This window comes from Sphaeramia orbicularis, chromosome 5 (assembly GCF_902148855.1).
Source record: "Sphaeramia orbicularis chromosome 5, fSphaOr1.1, whole genome shotgun sequence".
Taxonomy (NCBI): Eukaryota; Metazoa; Chordata; class Actinopteri; order Kurtiformes; family Apogonidae; genus Sphaeramia; species Sphaeramia orbicularis.
In genome coordinates, this window is record NC_043961.1 from 36,300,362 (window position 1) to 36,326,881 (window position 26,520).

General features: G+C 36.7%; 1 protein-coding gene across 2 annotated transcripts in view; it reads right to left on the reverse strand.

Moving 5' to 3' along the window:
- Window positions 1–14,839: 14,839 nt before the first annotated feature.
- Window positions 14,840–26,520, reverse strand: part of iars1 (isoleucyl-tRNA synthetase 1) — a 51,186-nt gene continuing 39,505 nt past the window's right edge. For both annotated transcript variants that reach the window (XM_030134279.1, XM_030134278.1), the window contains exons 27-34: window positions 24,994–25,106; window positions 21,615–21,710; window positions 19,337–19,513; window positions 19,048–19,168; window positions 18,750–18,875; window positions 17,822–17,968; window positions 17,489–17,641; window positions 14,840–15,064 (exon numbers count right to left, since the gene is read on the reverse strand). In XM_030134279.1, the coding sequence (XP_029990139.1) occupies window positions 14,982–15,064; window positions 17,489–17,641; window positions 17,822–17,968; window positions 18,750–18,875; window positions 19,048–19,168; window positions 19,337–19,513; window positions 21,615–21,710; window positions 24,994–25,106 (1,016 nt within the window). In that variant the 3' untranslated portion in view covers window positions 14,840–14,981. The remainder of the gene's footprint in view (window positions 15,065–17,488; window positions 17,642–17,821; window positions 17,969–18,749; window positions 18,876–19,047; window positions 19,169–19,336; window positions 19,514–21,614; window positions 21,711–24,993; window positions 25,107–26,520) is intronic.

Consider the following 26,520-nt stretch of genomic DNA (forward strand, 5'->3'; position numbering starts at 1 on the left):
CAGAATATTGGTAAAAATTGCATTTACTTTTCTTAAGACATTTCTGTTTGTTCATATTTGTTCAGGTTATTCATATTATTTGTAAATGTATAGTTTGGTAATGTAAACATTTTCATGTAATTTAACTTTTTTTACACCAAAAAACAAAGAGAAAATTTGGGGTTGTCATTATTTATAGGTTGTTATGATAATATTTTACTGGTTCTGACCCACTTGAAATCTAATTGGACTGTATGTGTCCGTGTGTGGAACTTGAATTAAAATGATTTTGACACCACTGATTGTTAATATCTTCAGTGTAATTTTTGCAATTTTTCACAAATTCATCCCGCGGGCCAGATTGGACCTTTTGGCGGGCCGGATTTGGCCCCCGGGCCGCATGTTTGACACCTGTGCCATACACTGACATTCAGACCATGATATTCTGGATAAACCTGATTTGCACTAACATGTTTGAGTGTAAATCAATTGCTTGTTATTGTAGTTAGACTGTAATTAATAGTTTTTTAAACCAAAAGGTTTTTATTTTTTGCATAGTATCTTCATGAACTGAGTAATAACTAGTATTAGAATATGATAAAATGTGAGAAAGCATCAGATTAGCTGCATTAAAAATGTTTTGTTTTCGTAGTTTTGACACAGTATATCAGTAAGTATATAGTATATTAGTAAATCCATTTACCATTTTAAATGCATGTTTCTTTGCTTCAAAAATGAAACACATGGTGTCCAGCTGAGTGGACATATTTCGACTCCATGAAAACTGGGTTCATAAAAAAATGTCAATAGCGTTGTTTTTGCCTAAAGAGGAATAAAAACACTCTGATTATGGCTCTCATAATTCATGCATGAAAGGGTTAAATAACTGATATGTCAGGTATTTCCTCCACCTTAACCAGTTTTTTTAAAGTTGAAAAAGTCATGGAATCATCCTACATGTTCTAATAGATAATCTACAAAAAAAAAACAAAAAAAAACAACAACTGTTCAGCCATTTCTCAGCCTACCTGTTGAAAATGACATTCCTATAAATGTGGGTCCAAAACAAAGTAACATCTGTGAGATTGATGTAGGAGTGTCTAAGTCATTACACTGGACTACAAGTAAAATGCCTCCAGAATAAAAATATTGAAACTTTACCAAGTCTGAGTCACTAATGGAGATAAATGAAGTAAAAATGCTTTTGGCTGTAGTTTCCAAGATACATTCTTGGATCAAACTGTGAAATTCTGAGTTAGCCTGATGATGGAATGGGTTTTACTGAAAAGGAATGTGTTCAGCTTCTTTCTAGTGGAAGATTTATAAATCTATTGTATAAATGTACATAAACTAATATATATGTGTAATAATACTTTATCATATAGACTGAAAACATCAGCTTACCAGCACTTTTGTCATTTGTTTTTTTTCAATTCATCTTACAAATATATGACAGATTTAGGACATTTAATCTCCAAGGAAGATAATTTATTTTAAAAAATAAATAAATTGTAGACTAGAGTTATCAGAGGTACTGTTCCAAAGAAAATGCAGTTAGAATACAAAAAAACACACTTTCAACTCCATTAAAACGTCCCATTACTTCACATTATTTCTGGATTATATGTTTAATAGATTCATAAATGTAACTAACACTATAAGTTATAGATATTAGATTGTAGAACTGCCATAATATAAAAGCACAGATAACTGGTGGGGCCTCTTCTCAGTGATAGATCATAATAAAACATTTATTTATACAAAAATAGGTGAAGAATGAGACAAAACAGCATCAATAAACCAGTCCTAGTCCTCTTCACTTTTATTCTTTCTAGTGGAAGATTTATAAATCTATTGTATAAATGTACATAAACTAATATATATGTGTTATAACACTTTATCATATAGATTGAAAACATCAGCTTACTCGCACTTTTGTCATTTGTTTTTTCAATTCATCTTACAAATATATGACAGATTTAGGACATTTAATCTCCAAGGTAGATAATTTATTAAAAAAATAAATAAATTGTAGACTAGAGTTATCAGAGGTACTGTTCCAAAGTAAATGCAGTTAGAATACAAAAAAGGACACTTTCAACTCCATTAAAACGTCACATTACTTCTTCATTACTTATTTCTGGATTATATGTTTAATACATTCATAAATGTAACTTTTTTTTTTTCTTTTCTCTTTTTATTCATAAATATAACTAACACAATAATTTATAGAAATTAGACTGTAGAACTGCCATAATGTAAAGGCACAGATAACTGCTAGTGCCTCTTGTCAGTGATAGATCATAATAAAACATTTATTTATACAAAAATAGGTTCAGAATGAGACAAAACAGCATCAATAAACCAGTCCTAATCCTCTTCACTTTTATTCATCCTAATAATTATATAATAGGTTTCAAGCCGTCTTTGCTTTACTGCTTGGTCAGATGTTTGATTTGGCTTAAAATGTACTATCTTCGCAAATTCAACAACACAAAAATAGCTGAACTTGAGAAACAGTGTCTTGGAATTGTCCCACATCACCTATAATCCAAAACATGACTTTTTTTTCCTTCCTTACACCTTGTTTGAGGTTGTAGCCTATTTTCTGCTGTCATTCTTCTGTGGGCATCATGCAGGGCGCTGAAAATTGATTTACTGGCAGAGATTTAGATTTTTTCCATTACACAGTGCATGTGTTACCAGGGAGAACAGGTCCTTTTTTAGTGGAGGATACACAGTATATTCTCGATAGGACAACTGTCTGTATTCTACACTGTGGCACAACTTTTGTCAGAGCCTCCTTTCCACTGCAGCACACCATAATGAGTTTTTCGCCCATCATTAGAGTCAGATGACAGGGAAAATGATGAGGTGGTAACCGCTTGACAGAAATATATCAAAACTATTGATTGCCATGAAATGCTGTGCAAACTTTAATGACGTTCAGATGATGTGTTCAATTGATTCAGTAGTCCCTGGACTTCTCTAGCACTGTCATCTGTCCTGTTTCCCCCCCATTTCTTTTGTGAAATAACCAGACGACTATATGGATTTATTACTATGAAATGTTAATATGCTTATCCTGCTCAGTTGGGCATCCCCTTGCATTTTCTCTAGAAGCAATATGAGGTTGGGATCGGCGGAATATTCACTACGGTACTTCTGATTTGGAGAAATGAGGCAATTATGCAGTTTGTGTTTATACAGCCTGGATGTAGTGAGCATATGTTTGTGTTCTCTGATGAACATGTGTTTAATGTGTTTAATCTGAATACAAATGGGTGTTAAATTGTGGTAAGAGGGGGGGAAAAAAAAGGAAAGATAAAAAAAAAAAAAAAGGAAATAAGCACAGAACTGACATCCTTTTCTGCTTTTTAAAACTAATTAACTAGAAATGAAAGTGTCAAATATCATGATCATGATCATTTTCTAATAATTTTAATATCTGGAAATAAATAATAAAATACTCCTATCTTAATTTGTCACTTCTCACCAAATGTGAAAGGTCCTCTGCAGCAGTGCCCCCAACTGAGGATTATCAGAACTGCCAAAAAGAACTTGTTTCTTCCCTCCTTTCCTTTCCTTTCTGCACCCGTCACTTATCAGCACACACACTCCAGTTTGTTTTCTGCAGATGACGTGAACCAGGTTTCACCGACACAGATTAACACCAGTAACATCCCCTGGAAAGCCAAGTCAGCCTAATGTTTAATCCCCAATAGTCAGACCCACATTATTAGATAATAACATAATATTCACAATGCGGTTTCTGCTGACCCGAACATCTGAAACTCAAAATTAAGTGTCTCTATACGGGTCTACAATCCAAAGTTTTGTTCATGTTCACTTTAATTCTCTCTAAACTGTGCTTAAAGTACCGTACTCCTTCAGACCAGGCTGCTAGAATTGAAAAATAGGACTGAGGCATCCTTACAATAATAAATGGAGGCTGCAGAGTGACCCAGTGGAAGATTAATACTTCCTTCTATGGACAGCTAGTTACTGGGTCACCGGTAGCCAAGAATACAATCTATGGGCTTTTCATCATTCAATCCTGAAACTGGAAACAGACCCACGCCAGAGTTTATGACACTGTTAACCTTCATCCTACCATGACAGTTCACATACAAAACTTACCAAGTGGGGTCTTTTATGACCCCAGTCTTATTTTGGATGCAATTCAGTATGAATTGAAAAAAATTGTCATGATATGTCCCTTAGTCAAATAGTTAGTATGCAGCAATGTAACCAAAGTATAAAAATACATTTTGTAGTGATGTTTATTGTGAAATGGTCAATGGAACAATCAACAAACAACTAATCTGACAAATGCTTGTGCAGCAGTATATCGAGCAGGTCTACCTCTCAAAGCCATATTTCACTGTAAAGGAAAAGAATATCATGTTACAGATAGATTGTTACAGGTAAGTATGTTAGAAAACATATGTGTCATCAGACACATACTGCCAATTTGGGAAAAAAATGTTGGGGTCATCCATGACCCCGGACACTCAGTCCATCATAACAAGTTCAGTTGATGTGATGATCCAAAACTTTTTACAATACAAACACCGGATGACACCAAGGAACAAACTCCTGAAACCATGAATAAATGTTTCAGTTTAACACACAATGACACACATGAAACAACGTCTGGGGTCATAAATGACCCCACTTGGTAGGATGAAGGTTAAGACTACGCAAAGTCTGCAAACACTACGATCCTCAGGTCATTCAGAATTGTATTTGGATCAGATTTATATGAACCTGAAAAACACTTCTCTTAATAGTGAAAAAGAAAAATACAGGGTGTCCATAAAGTGTCTCTACACATTTATTACGAAAGGCAAGGCGAGGCAAGTTTATTTGTAGAGCACATTTCAGCAACAAGGCAATTCAAGGTGCTTCACACAGGACATTGAAATAAAAGAAACACATTTAAAACATTATAAAAGAAACATGTAAAAGGTGATTAAAAACAGCAAGTAAGAAAACAACACATAAAATAAATAAATAAATAAATAAAAAAAAATAAAAACACACACAATAAAGTAAGAGTGGCAGTGCAGAGTGTCAAAGAGAATATAACATTTAAAAAGTAAATGAATGAACAAAAGCAAATGAATAGACAAATCTGTGGAAATAATTACAAAATAAAAAGTAGATATTGAAGTTTGTTTGTTTGTTGTTGTTGTTTTTTTTGCTTCATTTAACCCTTTCATGCATAGTGTTCACTCCAGTGGACAGTTATTTCCAGCTGTTCTCTTGTATATTCATGGGTTTGGTTGTTTTGGTTCCATATCAGCCAACACAGTGGACGTTTATGCACCATCCCATAAACTACAGTTCATACCTTTACTGTAACTTTATGTTCTTGATAAACCTGATCTGCAGTTACATGTTTCAGTGTAAATCAATTTGTTAGACAAAGAGTTGGTTTTTTTTGCATATTATCTCCATGAAGAGAGTAATAAGTAGCATTAGGATGTGTTAAAATGTGAAAAAACACCAGATTTTATTTAATTGTTTTCATATCACTTTCTGATATTGAGTTTTAAACATGTTTCTTTACTTCAAAAATTAAATGCATGGACATTTTTGTAACTCCATGAAAAAAACCCCCCAAAAAACCTAGATCACATTGTTTTTTTCATGCCTATGGAGGAATAACAACACTCAAGAAAAAAATCTTAACTAAGGTTCTCATAATTAATGCATGAAAGGGTTAACCCATAAAAATCCAAACCTCCACCGGCGAACACAACCATCTACTGAGCTAAAATGTTTAATACCTGTTGATTCACTAAATTCCTCAAAACATGTAAATAACTGAACTAAAATACAGTTTGTCATCTTTTCATGGTCATCAGATATGACCCATTTGGACGTTCAGAGGCTCCGTAGTGAACGTGGAGACACCGTCATCTTCTACAACAGGGGTGTCAAACTCATTGCGGTTCAGGGGCCAGATTTAGCCCAATTTGATCTGAAGCGGACCAGACCAGTAAAATAATGGCTTAATAACCTACAAATATTGACAAATCCAAGTTTTTCTTTTTGCTTTAGTACAAAAAACTCCCCCCAATTAAATTATGACAATATTTACATTTTACAAAAAAGACGTGAATAACCTGAAAAAACAGAAATTTCATTAGAAAAAAAATAGTGCAATTTTAACAACATTATGCCTCGACTTATTATTTATACATGTACATTTACACACAGTGTTACATAAACATTTGGTAACAGGCAGAATATTGTTAAAATTTTGGAATTTGGAACTAAAATTTGAATGATCTCTACAATATTACATCTCTTATTATAATTAACACAATTACAGATCACAGTGGATCCATAAATGCACAAAACTTTTAGTAATAGACAGAATATTGATAAAATTGCACATTTCAGGTTGTTCATCTTTGTTTTTATTTATGTACAGGGTGACACAAAAAAACGGGAACTTTTTAACAATCCAATAAAACCAAGAGTGATGGAAGAAAAATATTTTATTCATAGTAATTGAAACCTTAAAACATGCCATTTAAGAAACAATGATGGAATTTTCATTTTTTATTAAAAATTACTTCCTGTAGATCAGGGGTCTCAAACTCATTTTAGTTCAAGGGCCACATTCAGCCCGATTTGATCTCCAGTGGGCCGGACCAGTAAAATAATAGTATAATAACCTAGAAATAATGACAACTCCAGATTTTTGTCTTTGTCTTAGTGCAAAAAAACCCACATTAAATTATGAAAATACTTACTTTTATAAACAATCCAAACAAAAACGATGTGAAGAACCTGAAAAAACTGAAACTTCTTAAGAAAAATAAGTGTAATTTTAACAATATTATGCCTCAACTTACCATTTCTACATGCGCATTATGGATCAGATCTACAAAGACACTAAACACTTAGTAACAGGCAGAAAATTGTTAAAATTGTGCTTAATTTTCTTTTGACATTTCAGGTTGTTCATATTTGTTCAGGTTATTCACATTTTATTGTTACAGGATAGTTTGTAAATGTAAGTATTTTCATAATTTAATGTTATTTTTTGCACTAAAACAAAGACAAAAGTTTGTAGTTGTTATTTATAGGCATTTTGTAATTTTATTTTATTTTATTTTTTCGCATCAAACCAAGAAGAAAATATATAGTCATTATTTCTTGTAGGGTTATTATGCTATTATTATTTTACTGTAGATCATACTGGTCTGTATGTGGAACCTGAACTAAAATTAGTTCGACAGCCTTGACTGGAATTTTTGCACTTTGTAAATTCATTCCAGGGGCCGGATTGGAACCTTTGGCGGGTCGCATTTGGCCCCTGGGCCGCATGTTTGAGACCCCTGCTGTAGATGGCGTCCTCCTGTACGAATGCATTCTTGAAATCTGCTGTTGAGATTCCTCATTGACCACTGCAACATCTCAGCTGGGATACTGTGAATTTTATCCTGAATTCTCTGTTTTAACTCATCCAGAGTTCTTGGTCGAGTCGTGTACACTTTACTCTTGAGATAGCCCCACAAGAAAAAATCACAAACGGACAAATCTGGCGATCTAGGGGGCCAGGGAACGTTACCAAATCTTGAGATCACACAGTTACCGAACAATTCTCGCACAGCCGCCAATGATTGCTGTGCAGTGTGTGATGTCGCTCCATCCTATTGAAACCAGGTTTCTTGAACGTGTGGAAAATTGTTCAATTCAGGTGTAACGAAGGAACCGTTTTTATAAAACATTTTTATGGCTAACACACGCTGTTGCCCGTTCCACTGATCCATGGTTACTAAAATGGGGGTGTGTTTACTTGCTCAAGGTCACTGTCTCGTAGTGCTGCCACTTGCTCATGTCTGCCAATATGCACTTCAAAAATTCCCGTTTTTTTGGGTCACCCTGTATTTATTTGCATTTTATTGTGAAAGAATAGTTTTGTAAATGTAAATATTTTCACGGTGTAATCTTATTTTTTTCTCTTAAATTTTTTTCCACATAATTTTTCACAAAGAAAATTTGTAGTTGTCATTATTTATGGGTTATTGTGTTGTTATTTTTACTTGAGATCTCATTGGTTTGTATGTGGAACCTGAACCAAAATAATTTTGACAACCTGGACTGTTCAGGTTCACTTTTGTACTTTCATCCCACGGGCCGGAATGGAACCTGTGGTGGGCCAGATTTGGCCCCCGGGCCGCATGTTTGACACCCGTGTTCTACAACATTAATTCACTAGTAAGACCCATGGAGTTGGATCAGCGACAGTGGATGGACACACTTGTTTTTACATTTACTTTTTGATATACACTGCCAGTCAAAAGTTTGGACCCACTTTTTCATTTAAATGGCATGAGATGGACCGCAGATGACCAACAAGTGCTCAGCATCACTAGGAACTCCTTCAAGACTTTTGGAAAACATTTCAGGTGACTACCTCATGAAGCTCATTGAGAGAATGCCAAGAATGTGCAAAGCAGTAATAAAAGCAAAAATTGGCTATTTTGAAGAATCTAAAATATAAAACGTGCTTTGAGTTATGTCACACTGTAACTACATAATTCCATATGTGTTCATTCATAGTTTTGATGCCTTCAGTGACAATCTACAATGTCATAAAAATAAAGAAAAACCAGGTGAGTCCAAAATTTTGACAGGTGGCGTATTTGGTTGAAAAGTCAGTTTCTTCAGTTGTCTGTTTTGATATAATAACCGCTGAATTAACTCTGAGTTTTAATGAACATCTAAATTAAATTAGAAAATTAAATATAAGAAAATACTAAATTTACAGTGAAAAATACAAAATATATAGGATAATATTATAATAAATGGTGATAAATCCCTTAAGAAAGGTTAACTAGAGAGAAAAATTCATTTGGAAAATGCCGAAAAAATAGCAATCGGTCTTTATGGGTTAATCCACTTCTATATGGACACCATCAGTTGCACGAAGCACATCAAGACTGTACTGGATTTTTCTCAATGTTGGCTGTGTCAAGGTTATAATCGTTAACGAAAACTAATGAAAACTAACGAAATGACAAAAACTAGAATTGTAAAAACATTTTTGTTAACTGAAATAAATAAAAACTATAATTAAAATAAAAAATGATAACTAACTGAAACTGTATTGTGTGTTTACAAAACTAAAACGTATAAAAAATATGGATAAAATTCCCTTTGTTTTTGTTTTTGTCAATGTCGGATTGATATGAAATCGATTTATTTCCCTCAAGCAATTTTAGCTCCTGGCACCATATGATATTTAACGGTCCGTCACTTCTCATCACTTGTGGTTTACAGTCATCTTCTGGTCCCCACTCTACCTGGAAACATGGAGACTAAAGTTGGGAGAAAGCAGCAGAGTCCTGTCTGGGATTTATTTGAATTCGACAGCTAAAAAGATAAAAGATATTAAAAACAAACTAAAACTAAACTAAAACTAAGCGTTTAAAAAATAATGAAAACTAATAAAAACTAGCAAACCTGCTCTAAAAACTAATTAAAACTAACTGAATTAGAGGAAAAAAAAAAGTCAAAACTAAATAAAACTAAACTATAATGAAAAATCCAAAACTATTAGAACCTTGGTCTGTGTCATAGCCTCATCAATGTCATCAATGATCTTTTGCGTCAGGTTGTTGATGTCCTGTATCTTTGTTCAGTACATGGTATCTTTAACACAGTGGTTCTTAACCTTGTTGGAGGTACCGAACCCCACCAGTTTCATATGCGCATTCACCGAACCCTTCTTTATTAAAAAATAAAATATGATTTTTTTTCAAATTCAAGACACAGGTATATGTTTTACTGGTGCACAAAATGAACCGTGAATTAACATCACTGTGTTCAAAGAACAAAACCAATACAGTGCATGAACTCACAACAAATTACATACCTTTTCACAAAGACATGACCTTTTTTAATACTACCACACTGAAATGGTTTTAATTTTTATCCTTATGTATTCCAATAACGAACTTATTGTATTTATGCTATTTATCATTTTTAACATTTTAACACACATCCATCACCTAATTTCCATCAGGCTACAATAATAACTAGAAGCACTCGGAGAGCGCAGACCTCCGCCAAGGCTGATCAGTGGCCCCCCCCGTGGGCCCCCCCACCCCTGATCACCACCAAAATTTAATCATTTCTTCCTTATCCCATTTCCAACAAACCCTGAAAATTTCATCCAAATCTGTCCATAACTTTTTGAGTTATGTTGCACACTAACGGACAGACAAACAAACAAACAAACAAACAGACAAACAAACAAACCCTGGCAAAAACATAACCTCCTTGGCGGAGGTAATGAATATTTACTGCAAATCAGTGTATCAAATAGTGTATCAAAAAAAAGTTCTCGTTATACTCCTTCAGTATTTTTGTGATTGTTGTTACGGCACTAGCTCGGCTTTAGCGTAATACAATTTCTCCATCCGCGGCGGTGTGTTGGTCGTCACATGATTGCAAATGACCAGTGCAGTGACCGAAAAATGTAAACAAACGCTACACATGGTTGCCTCCTCGGTTAACAGGAAGTAGCAAAAGTCATAACAACGATGTGGAAAATAGTCAAATAATTTGTCAGAAGAGTGGAAGAGATTATAAACACTTCCGGATGTGTTGTAGTACTATAAGCAAAAACAATACACCGCGTATATTGGATGTCAATCGGAGAAAGAGTCTCCGAAGCCGTTTGTTTACATACAGTACAGGCCAAAAGTTTGGACACACCTTCTCATTCTTTGCATTTTCTTTATTTTCATGACTATTTACATTGTAGATTCTCACTGAAGGCATCACAACTATGAATGAACACATGTGGAATTATGTACTTAACAAAAAAGTGTGAAATAACTGAAAACATATCTTATATTCTAGTTTCTTCAAAGTAGCCACCCTTAGCTCTGATGACTGTTTTGCACACTCTTGGCATTCTCTTGATGAGCATCAAGAGGTAGTCACCTGAAATGGTTTCCTAACAGTCTTGAAGAAGTTCCCAGAGATGCTTAGCACTTGTTGGCCCTTTTGCCTTCACTCTGCGGTCCAGCTCACCCCAAACCATCTCGATTGGGTTCAGGTCCGGTGACTGTGGAGGCCAGGTCATCTGGCGCAGCACTCCATCACTCTCCTTCTTGGTCAAATATCCCTCACACAGCCTGGAGGTGTGTTTGGGGTCGTTGTCCTGTTGAAACATAAATGATGGTCCAACTAAACGCAAACCGGATGGAATGGCATGTCACTTCAGGATGCTGTGGTAGCCATGCTGATTCAGGTTGCCTTCAATCTTGAATAAATCCCCAACAGCGTCACCAGCAAAGCACCCCCACACCATCACACCTCCCCCTCCATGCTTCACGGTGGGAACCAGGCATGTAGCATCCATCCGTTCACCTTTTCTGCGTCGCACAAAGACACGGCGGTTGGATCCAAAGATCTCAAATTTGGACTCATCAGACCAAAGCACAGATTTCCACTGGTCTAATGTCCATTCCTTGGGTTTCTTGGCCCAAATAAATCTCTTCTGTTTGTTGCCTCTCCTAAGCAGTGGTTTCCTAGCAGCTATTTGACCATGAAGGCCTGATTCACGCAGTCTCCTCTTAACAGTTGTTGTAGAGATGTGTCTGCTGCTAGAGCTCTGTGTGGTATTCATCTGGTCTCTAATCTGAGCTGCTGTTAATTTGCGATTTCTGAGGCTGGTGACTCAGATGAACTTATCTTCAGCGTCAGAGGTGACTCTTGGTCTTCCTTTCCTGGGGCGGTCCTCATGTGAGCCAGTTTCGTTGGAGCGCTTGATGGTTTTTGCGACTGCACTTGGGGACACATTCAAAGTTTTTGAAATTTTCTAGACTGACTGACCTTCATTTCTTAAAGTAATGATGGCCACTCGTTTGTCTTTACTTAGCTGATTGGTTCTCGCCATAATATGCATTCTAACAGTTGTCCAGTAGGGCTGTCAGCTGTGCATCAACCTGACTTCTGCACAACACAACTGATGGTCCCAACCCCATCAATAAGGCAAGAAATTCCACTAAGTAACCCTGACAAGGCACAGCTATGAAGTGAAAACCATTTCAGGTGACTACCTCTTGAAGCTCATCAAGAGAATGCCAAGGGTGTGCAAGGCAGTCATCAGAGCTAAGGGTGGCTACTTTGAAGAAACTAGAATATAAGAGATGTTTTCAGTTATTTCACACTTTTTTGTTAAGTACATAATTCCACATGTGTTCATTCATAGTTTTGATGCCTTCAGTGAGAATCTACAATGAAAATAGTCATGAAAATAAAGAAAATGCGAAGAATGAGAAGGTGAGTCCAAACTTTTGGCCTGTACTGTACACGGACCTAGCCCGACACACACACCCGACTAATGAGTCGAGTGTGTGTCTTGACCTCCGCCGAACCCCTGAGACTGACTCACCGAACCCAGGTTAAGAACCACTGCTTTAACATAACCCCTTAGAAAGAAATCCAGGGGAGTGATTTCTAGTGAGAGACGTGTCCAGGGAATTGGACCATCCCTTCCAATCCACCGGTCTGGAAATGTCTGATTTTGGAACTCACCAATGTGCAGAAGCCAATGTGGTGGTGCCCCATCTACCTGGGAAATGATGGTCGGTTGAGGGTCATCCAGTTGTGGTGACACATATTTAGTCAAAAGGTCAGGGAAATCATTTGCAGTAATTGATCTCATTGAAGAAAAACGGACCAATGATTTGATCGCACATGATCCTATTATGTGATTAAAAACCATTGAACATAGAACAAATCTGATTAACATATGCATCAACTGTTTTTGTAATAAATGTTTTAAATTGTAGAGACTTTGCAGACACCCTGTAGCGCTGAATAACTGAGCATTTAACGCACTAATCTAGTATAGGTTACTGCAATTTACTGGTAAAGATTTCTGTAACAGTGACCGAATAAGAAATACGTTCCTTTGCCGTTGTAAAATTTTATTAGAAAACAGGACATCATGGAAAATTTACACAGTCCACAACAGCCTGAGCTCATTATTCAGCATTAATTGTGACAAATTGTGTTCTTTCTGTGAAGACAGAACAGATGGTCACCCTTCTCTGCTCTTCATCTACATTTTATTTTATTAAACTCATTTAATGCTGCTAAAGCATTTATACTCCCTTATGTTGGGCCTGTTACCTTTTTTTGCATGTAGAAAGTCATTATGTATTCCCCAAAGAAACAAAGCATGTTTATCCCACAAGACTTAAAGACATGTTTTACAAAAGCTCAGAGGTTGGAAAAAAGCACATTCCAAAAGAAAAAAAAAAAAACACACTGAATCTTAGTCACCTTTGTTTTATTTCATCTGTCACTTAAAATAGTACATTATTCATCTGTTGTTCTTTCTATTACAAGACCCCTTTTGTCCCCACAGTACAGCGCCATGAAAATCCATTTCACCTTTTGAATGCTTTTACATTGACAAAGCACTCCTAATGCAATGAAAAGAATAGGTTTATCTGTTAAATTCAGAATGGTTTTAAAGCACAATAGGCCAAATCGGTTTCCCAATTATTGGCCACAGCAATAATTATTCTGGACTAACCTCAAATGTAACCCTTGAAGAAAAATTGTTTGCATGTTTTTTTTTTGTTTTTTTTTTATCATTACCATAATATAGAAAAAACACGCAGGTAACAGTGACAGCATGATTGTTCAAACAGCTCCCTGGAAGTGTATTTTACAAGTTACTGAACCATGACTGAAAAAAACATAGAAATTGAGGCAAATAATCATTTTAGGGTTGTTTGATGTTCATCTTCCTTTCCATCAGACAGTTCATACAACATCACAAATGCTACTGAATTGCATTAATTTTCTATTAAATAATGCAACATTTTCTTATAAAATCTCTCTTAGTCCAGAATAACTATACACTTAGACATTGTGTTTTTTTTTTTTTTTTTTAACATTCCCTTATAACTGAAGACTGCATGAAGGAAATAAAACTGCTTTACAGAGCGGAAAAGTTAAGCCAGGGGTGTCAAACATGCGGCCCGGGGGCCAAATCCGGCCCGCCAAAGGGTCCAGTCCGGCCCTTGGGATGAATTTGTGAAATACAAAAATTACACTAAGATATTAACAATCCTTTTAGTTCAGGTTCCACATTCAGACCAATCTCAAGTGGGCAGGATACAGAAAAATACTATCATAATAACATAGAAATAATGACAACTCTAAATTTTTCTCTTTGTAAACGTAAATACTTTCATGTATTTACACTAAAACAAAGGATAATTTCGTAAAAATGTGGAAAACCTGAAATGTCTTAAGAGAAGTACAATTTTAACAAGATTCTGCCTGTTACTAAATGTATTTGTAGACCCACTGTGATCAGTAAGTTATAATGTACATGTGTAAATGATAAACTGAGGCATAATATTGTTAAAATTACACTTATTTTTTTCAGTTTGTTCATGTTATTCACATCTTTTGAAAGGATACTTTGTAGATGTAAACCTTTTCATAATGTAAATTTACTTTTTTCACTCTAAACATGGAGAAAAGTTTGGAGTTGACATTATTTATATATTATTATGTTATTATTTTACTGGTCACTGGTCACACCCACTTCAGATCAAATTTAGCTGAATGTGGCCCCTGAACTAAAATAAGTTTGACACCCCTGAATTAAGCCATTGGTTAAATATGATGATTCATTTGAGTGACCATCAAAACTTGAAAACTGTTTCAGCATATCAAAACTGTAATCCATCTAATTTCATGCCTCTGGTTGTCTTAAGAAATCCCACTTCACAGATGATAGTGACAGTGTGGAGTATCAGCCAAACTTGATCGACAAGTCTATTTTTCGACAGGATTTCCACAAAACAGCATCTATACACATGACACGTGTAAATCAGAGGGACTACTGTCATTTTAATCTTACCACTTAATTCAGGGAAGTTGTGTGTTTATGGGACAAGTATTGATGCTAAGGTCTTTAGATGGCTTCTCAGGATCTATGCTTCAGCGGTAGTGGGAAGAACTCTGACAAACAGGGTTTTGGTGTCTAGAGATTTTACAGATGAGTTGGCTGGCAGCTCTGGAAAACACAGAGGTGAGAAAATTATGCAAAAAACAACATTGGTTTGCAAAAAAACAGGACTCAAAAAAAAAAAAAAAAAAAAAAAAAAAAAAAAAAAAAAAAAAAAAGGATATTTCATTCAAATAAGAAAGAGAGTGTTCAAAAAATGAAATTCTGGCCGAAGGAAAATCCTTTTAACACATTTTCAGTACATGCAAAGTGAAGCTTTGTATCGCAGCTAATTACCGTGTAACCAGATTACATATAACAGGAAATTTTTTGGAGGAAATTTTGTGCAACTTTTACTACTCGTTTATTCAAAGCCTTTTAACATTTTCTGTTATCTGCTGGTTTTATGGATTGTCTGTGAAAGACAAGAACAGCCTCAGAGGCATTGTTAAAATCTGTTCAAAGATTGTTGGTGTCCCACTGACGGACCTGAGCTCCCTCTGGAAGAAACGGGTGGTCCAGAAAGCTCGTCGGGTCGTGAGTCAACCTGATCGTGTCCTGGCTCGGGAATTTTGTTTAATGCGCTCAGGAAGGCGCTACCTCACCCCGCCGAGGAAAATGAACAGGTACGCCAGCTCTTTTATTCCCTTTGCCATCAGGCTTCTTAATTCTGCTGATGGTCAAACATTGTAACCACATTATGTATCTGTTGCTCATCTATCTATGTATTTATTAATTCTGGTCCCTACCAAGGTCATAATAGTTTTGGATTTTTCATTATATACTGAACAACAAAAGAAACGCAAGTATGTTTCGGTATTGGTTTATATGGGAGTTTTATTATGAATATTGGTTTCATATGAGATATTTATATCCAGCTGTGAAATTTACAGTGGGTCACTCTTGCTGTCCTTGTAGCACTGAGTTGACGGTCACGGAGATGGGCCAAGCGAATATGGCGATCCTGATTACAGGTGGTCACACGTGGTCTTCCGGATCTTGGTCTGTCCTGAGTGGTCCCTGTGTCACGGAATCGTGTCTCAGCCTACTGATGGTGGACTCGTGCACTTGCAGACGTCTGGCAACGCTGCGAGCCGTTAAACCAGCATCAAGCATACCAATGGCGCGTTCTATCAGATTATCGTTAAGGCGAGGCATCGTGGTAATGCAGTAACTTTTGAATCTTACCATTTCTTTTTATAGCCCCTGGATAAACAAAGGGAATTGCCACTCCCATTTGTTGCTCCCACTACCATATCACTCAAAACGTACCGCACCTCCGATACTTCGTACACGTGCTCAACACCACTCGTGGTCGTGTTTGCCTGCAAACACACGCTCCAATGGTTACAACTCACTTATTGTAATGTGTATCTCAGTTGACAACTCAACAGGACAGCTGAACTCTTGCCTAAATTGACGACGAAAACTTGCGTTTCTTTTGTTGTTCAGTATAGTTTAGTTTTATTTAGTTTTGACTTTTTTTTTTTAAATTCAGTTAGTTTTAATTAGTTTTTAGAGCAGGTTTGCTAGTTTTTATTAGTTTTTGTTATTTTCTAAATGCTTAGTTTTAGTTTAGTTTTACTTTTTTTTTTATATCTTTTATCTTTTTAGCCGTCAAATTCAAATAAATCCCAGACAGGACTCTGCTGCTTTCTCCCAACTTTAGTCTCCATGTTTCCAGGTAGAGTGGGGACCAGAAGACGACTAGAAACCACAAGTGACGAGAAGTGACAGACCGTGAAGTGTTGTATGGTGCCTTTAGCTAAAACTGCTTGAGGGAAATAAATCGATTTCATATCAATCCGACATTGACAAAGATGAAAACTAAAGGAATTTTATCCATAATTTTTATATGTTTTAGTTAGTTTTGTAAGCACACAAATCAGTTTCAGTTAGTTATCGTTTTTTTTCTTTTCATATTTTTATTTATCTCAGCTAACGAAAATGTTTTTACAATTCTAGTTTTCGTCATTTCGTTAGTTTTCGTTAACGATAATAATCTTGGTCCCTACTGATCCATACACTTTGACCTCTGGTTCCTGCATTTCAATTGCACTGAAAGGCTGTCCATGTGATTTTGTTTTGTTCGTGTATGTTTGTATGTTTGATGTTTTTTTTGTTGAATTCTGTAAACTAAATTACCCTATGGTGATAAATAAAGTAGTTTGGATTGAATTGAACAGTATGTACAACAGTATAATAGCATTTATAATAATTGTAACTGTAATATTGTAGGTCACAATGACTTCTTATTTTTAAAAAAAGCCTTTAATGTAGAAATTTTTCTCTTCATTCAAGAAATAAAATACAGTGCATGAATTACTAAGGTTTACTAGAAAATACTGTAATGTCTTAAATTTATTACAAACTAAACATCTAATAATCAATCAGATGTTGTATTTGACCTTAAATCTGTTGGTTTTAAAGGGTTTGGGAGTGTTTTTCACGGATACTGCAGTTGACATGGTATCACTCATCTTTCCATCTTACCCTGGGTAAGGTCCTGGTCCAGGTACAGCTTCAGTCGTCTGCTGCGAAGGCCGAAAACCTTGGCTGCCTCACTGAGCAGACCTGAGTGGTCAAGCCCATTCTGGCCGATGGGGTTGACCAGCAGGAGAGTACCCACCTCCCCTGTCTGGCACTCTGGAGGAAATGAGAAGAATGTTTGAGAGAACAGATGCAAACCAGGCAGAATTCACTTATTATTACAAATGGAGAAGTGATTGGCTTGTTAGTGACTCTTGTTCTGTTGGGAATGCAGCCACAGACTTGAACAATGAGTATGAGTAGTGCATGACTGTTAGTGACACATGTGCATCTCACCGGCTGGTTGAGTGTTGCAGAGCACCAGGTTGACGTAAGGACACAGGAGGGCATCGTTGGTGGGGACGGGACCAGGAGAGGAGGACGCTGATGTCACTGACAAAGTTTTACCGCTTAGAGACTGAAGGTCGGTTTTGTTGGTCAGTTCTGCAGAAAACAAAGACGATCAAATGACCGTGTGCTCATAGACAGACTGATCACTGGTTATTATAAGGTGAACACTAAAGGTGCCTTGCAGGTGCATGTTCCTACCATCTACCACCAAGAGGATTACATGGAAACACGAGTACACAGACCCTCTGTATGTGGACTCATGTCCTATCCCACTCAAAAAAACAAAACAAAACAAAACAAAAAAAAACTGACCCAACCCAGAAGAATCATCCCTGTTCCATCCTATTTCTACATTATGTTAAATTTAGGATTTAATGTAAATCTAAAGTTTTGATATGCATTTCCCATTATTCCATATTTATTATTAATTTTCATACTTGGTGTTACTGACTCGTTTTATTTACAATTCCTGCTCTGTGCCTGTTGGACATCATTTTTCTGTCCATCAGTCACATGACTAGGACTACAGGATTCCCACCCATACAGTGGAAACTTTAAAGTGATTTATTAGTTAAGGTTTATGTGTATTTTTGACATGTAGAATTACAGCGACCATTACCAATGAGAAACACTGGCCATGACCTATAGAAGCTACTTTACAGGAGCATTTTTGAATCACATCAACATTTTTTACAATTTCAATTCATTTTAATCTTTGGGCACAGCTGTCACCAACACGGAGGCAGAAAAATAACAAAACAAAAGTTGAGATCTAATGTTAACATGAGACCAACAGACCACGACTCATCTAGATCATCTCACCAAACAGATAAGAGCAGCTTTTAAACTTATGCAAGACCAAAACCCAACTCACCAGTTGTGCCATTGAAGAATCTGAGCTTAGTATTGTTGGTTCCAAAGATGCTGCTGCATACTCTCTCCATTTTGTTGACATCTAGTCTGTTATCGCCTTTGGGGTTCTCCAACAGGACCACACCCTCTGCAAAACCAGTCAGACCCACATACTGATGCTAGTGTTTTACATTTGCCATTATTTTAACCAATCAACAGGAGAAACATGGTCTAGTTGTCCCAGAGTGTAAATATGCTTTAACTTGTCAGTACCATCAGTCTGTTGTAAATATCTTTATTATTATAATTTCATACAATACCTTGTTCTTTATTGTTGACTTTCACTCTGAGGTTCACGTAGGTGCAAGCTGGTCCATTCAGAGGAACCCGAGGAGCTGAGGATCCTTTTACTATGGTTAATTCCAAGTCTGAACCTTTCAGCTAAAACAAAACAACAGGCACGACAGAAATGAGTTAGTCATTACAGTGTTCCTTAAACTAAAACTATAATATGGTGATAACACATTCATTCATTACATTGATAAATTAAAAGCTGCCTGTTACGTGTCAATTTTTACAGCAAACAATATATCTGGGCTTCTGTCATACCTGAGTTTTTTCTTCAATGATCACACTGGTTGCCTTGGGGACGGGGAAAGGTAAAAGTGGAGCCTTGGTGGTGGCCAGGATAAAGTCATTGTGAGCTTTGATCACAGAGTCCAAGTACTCCCCCTCTGGCTGGCAGCGGTAGTACACTGTTATCTCATCAGATGGCACTAAGTGGGCCTGGAAGAAACAGAAACAGGTAGAAAGCCCAAGGAGGTTTTAAAAGATAAATCAATGAAATGTGCAACTTTTGAACAATAGGTGATAAAATGACAAGTTTAGTACAAAACGATGTTTTACAGTATTAAAGGGCTAAAAGACACTGGCCATGTACTGCTTGAAGAGCTCTTATTCTGGCTCTGCATAGCTGTTATCTGATTAAAATGATTGTCAAGAAGGCAAAGAATCATCACTTTTAGCCAAGTAATTTGCTTCAAATCCCTCTTTTTTTCTACGAGAAAATTAAATCGGGAAAACGGGTTACATAAAGAAGGCAGAATGGGGGGTGGGGTGTACAAAATGGAAGTGTACACAATAGGAGAGATGGTGAATGGGAGTTGAAGCACATAAACAGACCGTATAGGAACAAATAAAGGTAGGAGGCAACAAGGGGAGATTTTTTTATTGGATGAAGGCCCATCTATTTTGGCTCAGTGTGCTGCAAGCCTCCTCTAACCTTGACACATTCAAACACATTGATGTCATCCTAATCTAGAGTGCGCAGCCGTGCACATGCGTGCACAACCATAGACACTTGCAGGTAATGACTGTAGCAGATGAACATAGACTCCAACTGCAGTATGTGACTCAAGGGCAGAGGAATAACGTTAGCTAGATACAGAGAAGCAGTCAATCAATGAGGGAAGGTTTATAGGCTTTTCCTGCCAAGTCAAGGTACTGACCCTACCCTGAAGGGGTTGGTACACTGTGTGTATGTGTGTGAGATAACGTGTCAGAGTGCCACAGTGGACTCACTTTGTGAGTATACAAATAAAAAAGCTTAACAGTGACCTTTTTCTGCATGCCCTCCCACATATAACAAAACATGCAAACACTGATAAGGACACACATGCACACCACTACCAAACATGTCAAAGAATTGTTAAAAATTAATTCCCATCCCTGGGGTGGAAAATTCCTAACAGATCTCAGTTTGAAATAACTGGAGGAATTTAGTCTGGCTGGGAGCCAGTGTACACCACTGCTATAGGGGCACGGAAAAAACTGTTTGTTGCTTGTGAAAACAAGGGGCTGTTGGCTAATCCGTCTTTACTCCGCAGACCACTTCAAAGCTTCAACATTAGAATCTGAAAGGGGCCAGACTGTAATTAAGCTTCCATTAAGCCTGCCTTATGATGGAGAAACTTCTAACTGTGACGCTGCAGTGGAAAGATTTCAAAACTACCCTGACAAAATTAGCATGGGACATAAAGAGGAAGGGGGTGGGGGGGTGGGATCAAATGGAGGGAAATAAAAGAAAACACATCTATATTGTACAGTTACAGAAAACTATTCATATACTCATTCATTTGTAACGAGCCCTTAAATAAAATGGTGTTTTGAAAATACAACATTTTTCCCAATGCTTTCCTTTGACTTAAGGCAGAAAGTGACATAAAAACGCTCAAGAACCCATGCTGTTGAAGGTTCAACACACTGAATCCTTAAAATCCTTAAAAAATCCTTAACAATCATTCAAATACTTTCTATTACAGTTGAAGCCAGAAGTTTACATACACTCGGCTAAATGTTAGTCTGTTTTAATCCACTTCATTTTGATGACGAGACATTTCACAAAAAAGTCTCAGTAATGTTTGTAGCGTTTAAGTGTTTTTGCAAACTAAATTATAGAGGAAATATAAATTGGAAATAAAAAAAAGATTAGAGTCGCAAAAAACTGAGTGTGAATGCAGGGTTCCAGTTGTATAACAACATCCAGCCTCAAATATTCTGTATTTCTTCTGGCACTGTACAAATTTAGCAACTTTTCTGAGTCATGTTCCTAAATGCCTCTGTCATATTTTTCCCTCTCTCTTTTCTGTCATATATGAGACACCACACACCAGTGGTTCTATTTTGTCTCCCAGTGTACGCCCTCAAAGTGCCTGGTTGTGTCAGGGTTGTGTCACCCTGGTACTGCCCTGATTACATATATTGGTAAACTATTTTAACCGCGTCAGATTCTAATCATTAAGCACTGGATTGCAACATTCACTAGTAGTGTGCTATGTGTCAACTCGTGTTTGCAGAGCTAGTAGTGCTCCTGATATAATTGTCCCACCTTCTTGCGTAGTTTCTGAATGCGATTGATGACTTCACGGGCAACGCCTTCATCCACCATGGACTGGTCTGGGGTGACATCCAACAGCATCAGCACCTAAAGGACAACAGACATAAACACAGAGTTCACAACTCATGTCGAGAACATGCCTGTGATGATATTTCCAAAGACTGAAAGATGAGTTATTCATCATCCTGTTGTCCATAACACTGATAACATGCAGATGGATTTTCAATCAGTGTGGGATTCATTTTAGCCAGTCCTTTACTAAAAGTATTGGGAAACACTGAATTCAGGTGTTGCTTACAGTTGGACCAGGCTAAAAAACACAAAACAATAATGACTATGTCATAATTTACGAAGCGTTACATGTTACTCCAATAAACATTTTTATTTCATTAAAGGATTACAAATACTTTAGCACTGTACATCGGCATCATTGTTTACATTGTCATCTATGCTTACAAGATGTTTTAGAGATTACATTTACTTAATTTTCCTATATGTTGAAATTTATCAAATTATTAAAAAAACAAAAACAAAAAAACAACTATCTTCACATATCTGAAATATTTATCACGTTCTGGCCGTAATTATTATTATTTTTTTTAAAACCACAATTAATAATTTGTTTTCCACAAGTCTCATTCACTAATCTTCACAAAAATGTATTAACTTTTAATATTTATTCATATTAAAGAGTAAAGTATTTAGATTAGATAGAATTTACTGATCCCTCGGGCAGAGCCCTCTGGGAAATTAAGGTTCCAGTAGCAGCACAGCACCATATGAACAGATATAAGAGGAATTACAAGACAAGAAAGGAAAGAAAATAACAATAGCATTAACTACTGCCTGTAACACAGGCAAAACAGAAATGAATAATTATACTTACTATACTTTTGTAAAATCCTGCCAAAAAATAAAACCATTCTAGTTTCAGTCCACAACCAAGAAATGTATACAGAGGTGAAATTAGGTTGTGAATTAACCGTTTTCCTATTGCCACAACAAAATCCTGCACTCCCCCAACACAAAGCACTACTTTATTTTCATATTTATTGACTGTACAATATAAAGCAGACAAAGTAGTAGAAAAACTGAGTTTTGTGTAGCCTGAAGACAAAACAGTATTCATTCTGTTGAAACCTCAGATTAATGCAAACAGTTGACATGAAACATACAAACAGATTTGAGAAAGCAGGTGACCTTATGACAAGAGCATCTTCTATGAAATACAGTTGTTTTGTTGTTGTCCAAACGTGATGTGTACCATATCTGAATATTGCATACATTCTACCTAATGACGTTACTGTGTTTGAGTCAGTGAAGTACAGGTGAGATGACTGACGTGTAATGCTGAGTTGCTGCCAGCCTGAACACTGGAACCATGGGAAGGAGGAGGGGAGGAGATGACAGGATGACAGAGAAATAACACAAAAGAAACAGAGAATCAGAATATGAGAGAGAGAACAGAGAGACAGATGGGAGCTGGAGAGTCGGTGAGAGCGAGTGAGAATAACAGAGAATTAAAAGGCAACTCAGTAAACTGGTATTAAGGTGCAGCCGTGTGGTGTGTACACGGCTGGAGGAGCACTGATTAGAGAGGGCCTGTGGGAAACGCATACATGCTGGTTTCCACTTAGCCGTGAAATGATTTCATACATCACACTTAACAGTAAAGACATAAGTGCATTTACAGTATATGGCAGCTTACTGCAGAAGTGGCAGCGTCCCTTTATTTTCTTTGATCCACACAGATTTTGGGAAAATCTATAAAACACCAGCAGGTACTATAGAACAAAATGCAAAAAGGGGCAGGGTTGACTAAGGACAGTGTGTGTTAGTGTGCATTTCTGTACTCCGAAACATATAAAGTTCCTCTGTGATCACATTCTCCTTATAGCATCTTACTAATATTTTATCTACATTTTCAAAAAAATACTGAGCTGCTAATATATAATTTTTAAGTATGCATAAACACTTTATATATTCATTCATTTATTTGTTTCGAACAGAAGAAAAAAAACTTTTCTATGCACAAAGAACTAATAGCAGTGCAAATACATTAATAAATAGAGAGTGATCAACACAATACAGCAATTGCCATGTACACTAGTAATAACAAAATAAATTCAATAAGTATTGCTCAAAAAGCAGTGGGAAGAAGAAAACTTTTGAAATCCTCCCCCACCTCTCATTTAAACAACATAACACATTACTTTTGCTTCCTTAATGATAAAGTAACATCTGTTTAGAGTCCTAATAATGTAAATAACAGATAGTAAACAGATTAGGAAAACTGATGTATATTACACATAGTAACTATCTAAATGACAATCTGCATAACTTAGAATATATTTACACAATATATTTCAACAATAATTACATAACAACAGTGGTAACGGAAGTAATACACACCATCATGGTAAACAACGACTAGCACATACCAACAAAGGTAAGAAAGAGCCAAGGATGTAATGGCCCAGCAATTAACAATAAGCCCCACCCTCCCTGTACTGTGACCAGACCATACGTTTGTAAAGTGCTTTAAAACTGTGGACATTTTGGCATTGCTTGTGGTGTTATTGCTTTGAATAAAATATAAAGGAATAACAGTGTTCTTCAACATGGAAATGAAAAACTTCATGTGATGAATCTGTGTTTTTAAAAATTCAAGGTGTTTTTGCATTTTTTTCATCCAAATATCTTTCCTTTCCATGTCTCAGTTTTTGATGATTTGTCTCTCACTTAGGGCTGATATAGAGACATCCATATCGACCATCAGTTCATTTAATTAACACCAATACCAAGGACATATGAATGGTAGCTAACAGAGCAGAACCACAGATGGAGGTCAAAGAACAGAGGGTGTTGTGTAGACTGTTGGTGATTTGTGATATTGCTGTGTATAAATAAAACTGACTTGAAATTTACTTTTCCAAAGACTGAGTTAGACACTCCATTACTACCATCGAGAAGGTAATGGAATTGTCTGTGCCTGTTTGTCAGGGTTACAGTGCAGTATCATTTGTGGAAATGGGATTGCAGTAAACTTGTTGGAAAGGTGGGGCATGAGCCAGTTGTGGAGACACTGCATCAACCACTGATTTTTTTTTCTCCCAAGCTGTGACATAGGCCATTTGACCGAACTGCAAGACTATGGAGCCTTGACAGAGGTATGCGCTCTAATAACTACACCTCAAATTTAATCATGTAATTTTCAGGCACGGCGAACATGAGTAGGATGGGAGTAGACAGTCTTAGCTGGAGTCCCATCTACACAGAGCCATTTAAAAAAAGGTCATCGTGAATGTTAAACTGTTAATTAGAAACATCATCTGCGAGGAAGACTCCTGGGTTTACATTTCAGACATACCTGTGCATCAGAGTGAGCTTCATACTGAGCAGCTGAGCCCGAGCTCTGGTCAAAGGTGTACATGAGCCTCAGATCTTCCTCAAGAAGCTCGTGTCCATCCACAACAATGGATCCTGAAAGTTATACAAACCAATAAAACATTACCATAGCTACAATTACTGGCATAAACATAATGAATAGAAGTTTACAGTAGATGGTAGTAATATATACTAAATACCACAAACCTACTGTGTCTCAAAGTTATCCTTCCTTTGGTTTAAAACCACCATAAATTACAAAAAAATTAGCAGTATGAATAGGTTTGCATAAAAACAGTTTAGGATTTATGATAAAATTATAAATTTCAGGTTGACAAAGCCAGTCATGTTGTGCTGACGTCTAACTGATACCTTCTACCCATGACTGGAGATGTGGTGAAATGATGTAGTGTAGTGAAACTCTGTTCAGTTGCTCATCATCCTGATAATTAAATGTTTAAGATTTCCCAGTTCAGTGATTCTAATAAGTCTTTTTTTGGTAGAATCGATCGAGACTCAAGAAAGCAATGTAACACAAAATCCCACCAGTAAAGTGCTCCCTTCACTTGCATTCAAGCTGTGGCTTTGTTTTTTATGTTTGTTTTATTTTTTTCCGACTAGTATTTAATTGCCTTTAAAGTTTCCTTAAATTGCAGTCTTCCTGGCCATGCACACATTGGCTTTGAGCTTTTAAACAATAAAGCAAATTCAATGTAGTCAGCTTTACACTGCATCTCCACTTCGCCAGTGGCAGCAATTAGCCATGTCTGTGTTCTGACTAAAAAGCATGACCGTGTTCTCTTCTTCTCTTTACTTCTTACACCCAGGGGCTGGGTGAAACAGTCACTCTATTTCTGTCTAATCCTAGATTTCCACGCTTTCCAGTGTCCCTCCCAGCTTCTCCTGCTGTCTCCTCAACGCCATCAAACAGATGGGATCAAAGGTAAAGGTAAAGAATAATACGACCGTCAGTCATGAACTCATAATCGGTTTCTAGACAAATAACCAACCTTCTAGACTAAACTGGAAAAAGCTTTTGTGAGCCTGTTTAAGATGTTACCAGAAACAGTACTGTACCTTCTACCAACTAATAACACTTCCACCTTTCCCTCCTCCTTCTACTTCACGGACTCTGATACTGCTTGTTCTCTGCAATCAATGGCCAATAAACTGTGATGATGAATGAATGCTTCAGTACATGTTTCCATCTGTGTTTCCTCTCACCATCATTTCTCCACCACTGCTATCTCTTTCCTTCCATCGCTCATCCCTCTTCCTTCCAATTGGCTAGACTTCAAACATCCAACTGATTGGAAATGTTAAGTTCCCACAGCCCAGCTGACCTCTGCTGCTTCCTTCCCCCAGAGGCTCTGGAGCTCCCCCAGTCTTTCTATAATTGGAGAGGCAAGATACCTTGCACTGCTTTGATCCATACTTGAGCTCTGATTATAGTTTGAGAGAGCCTATAGCTTGTATTCTACAGAAAAAATGCCTGTACATGGAAATATTT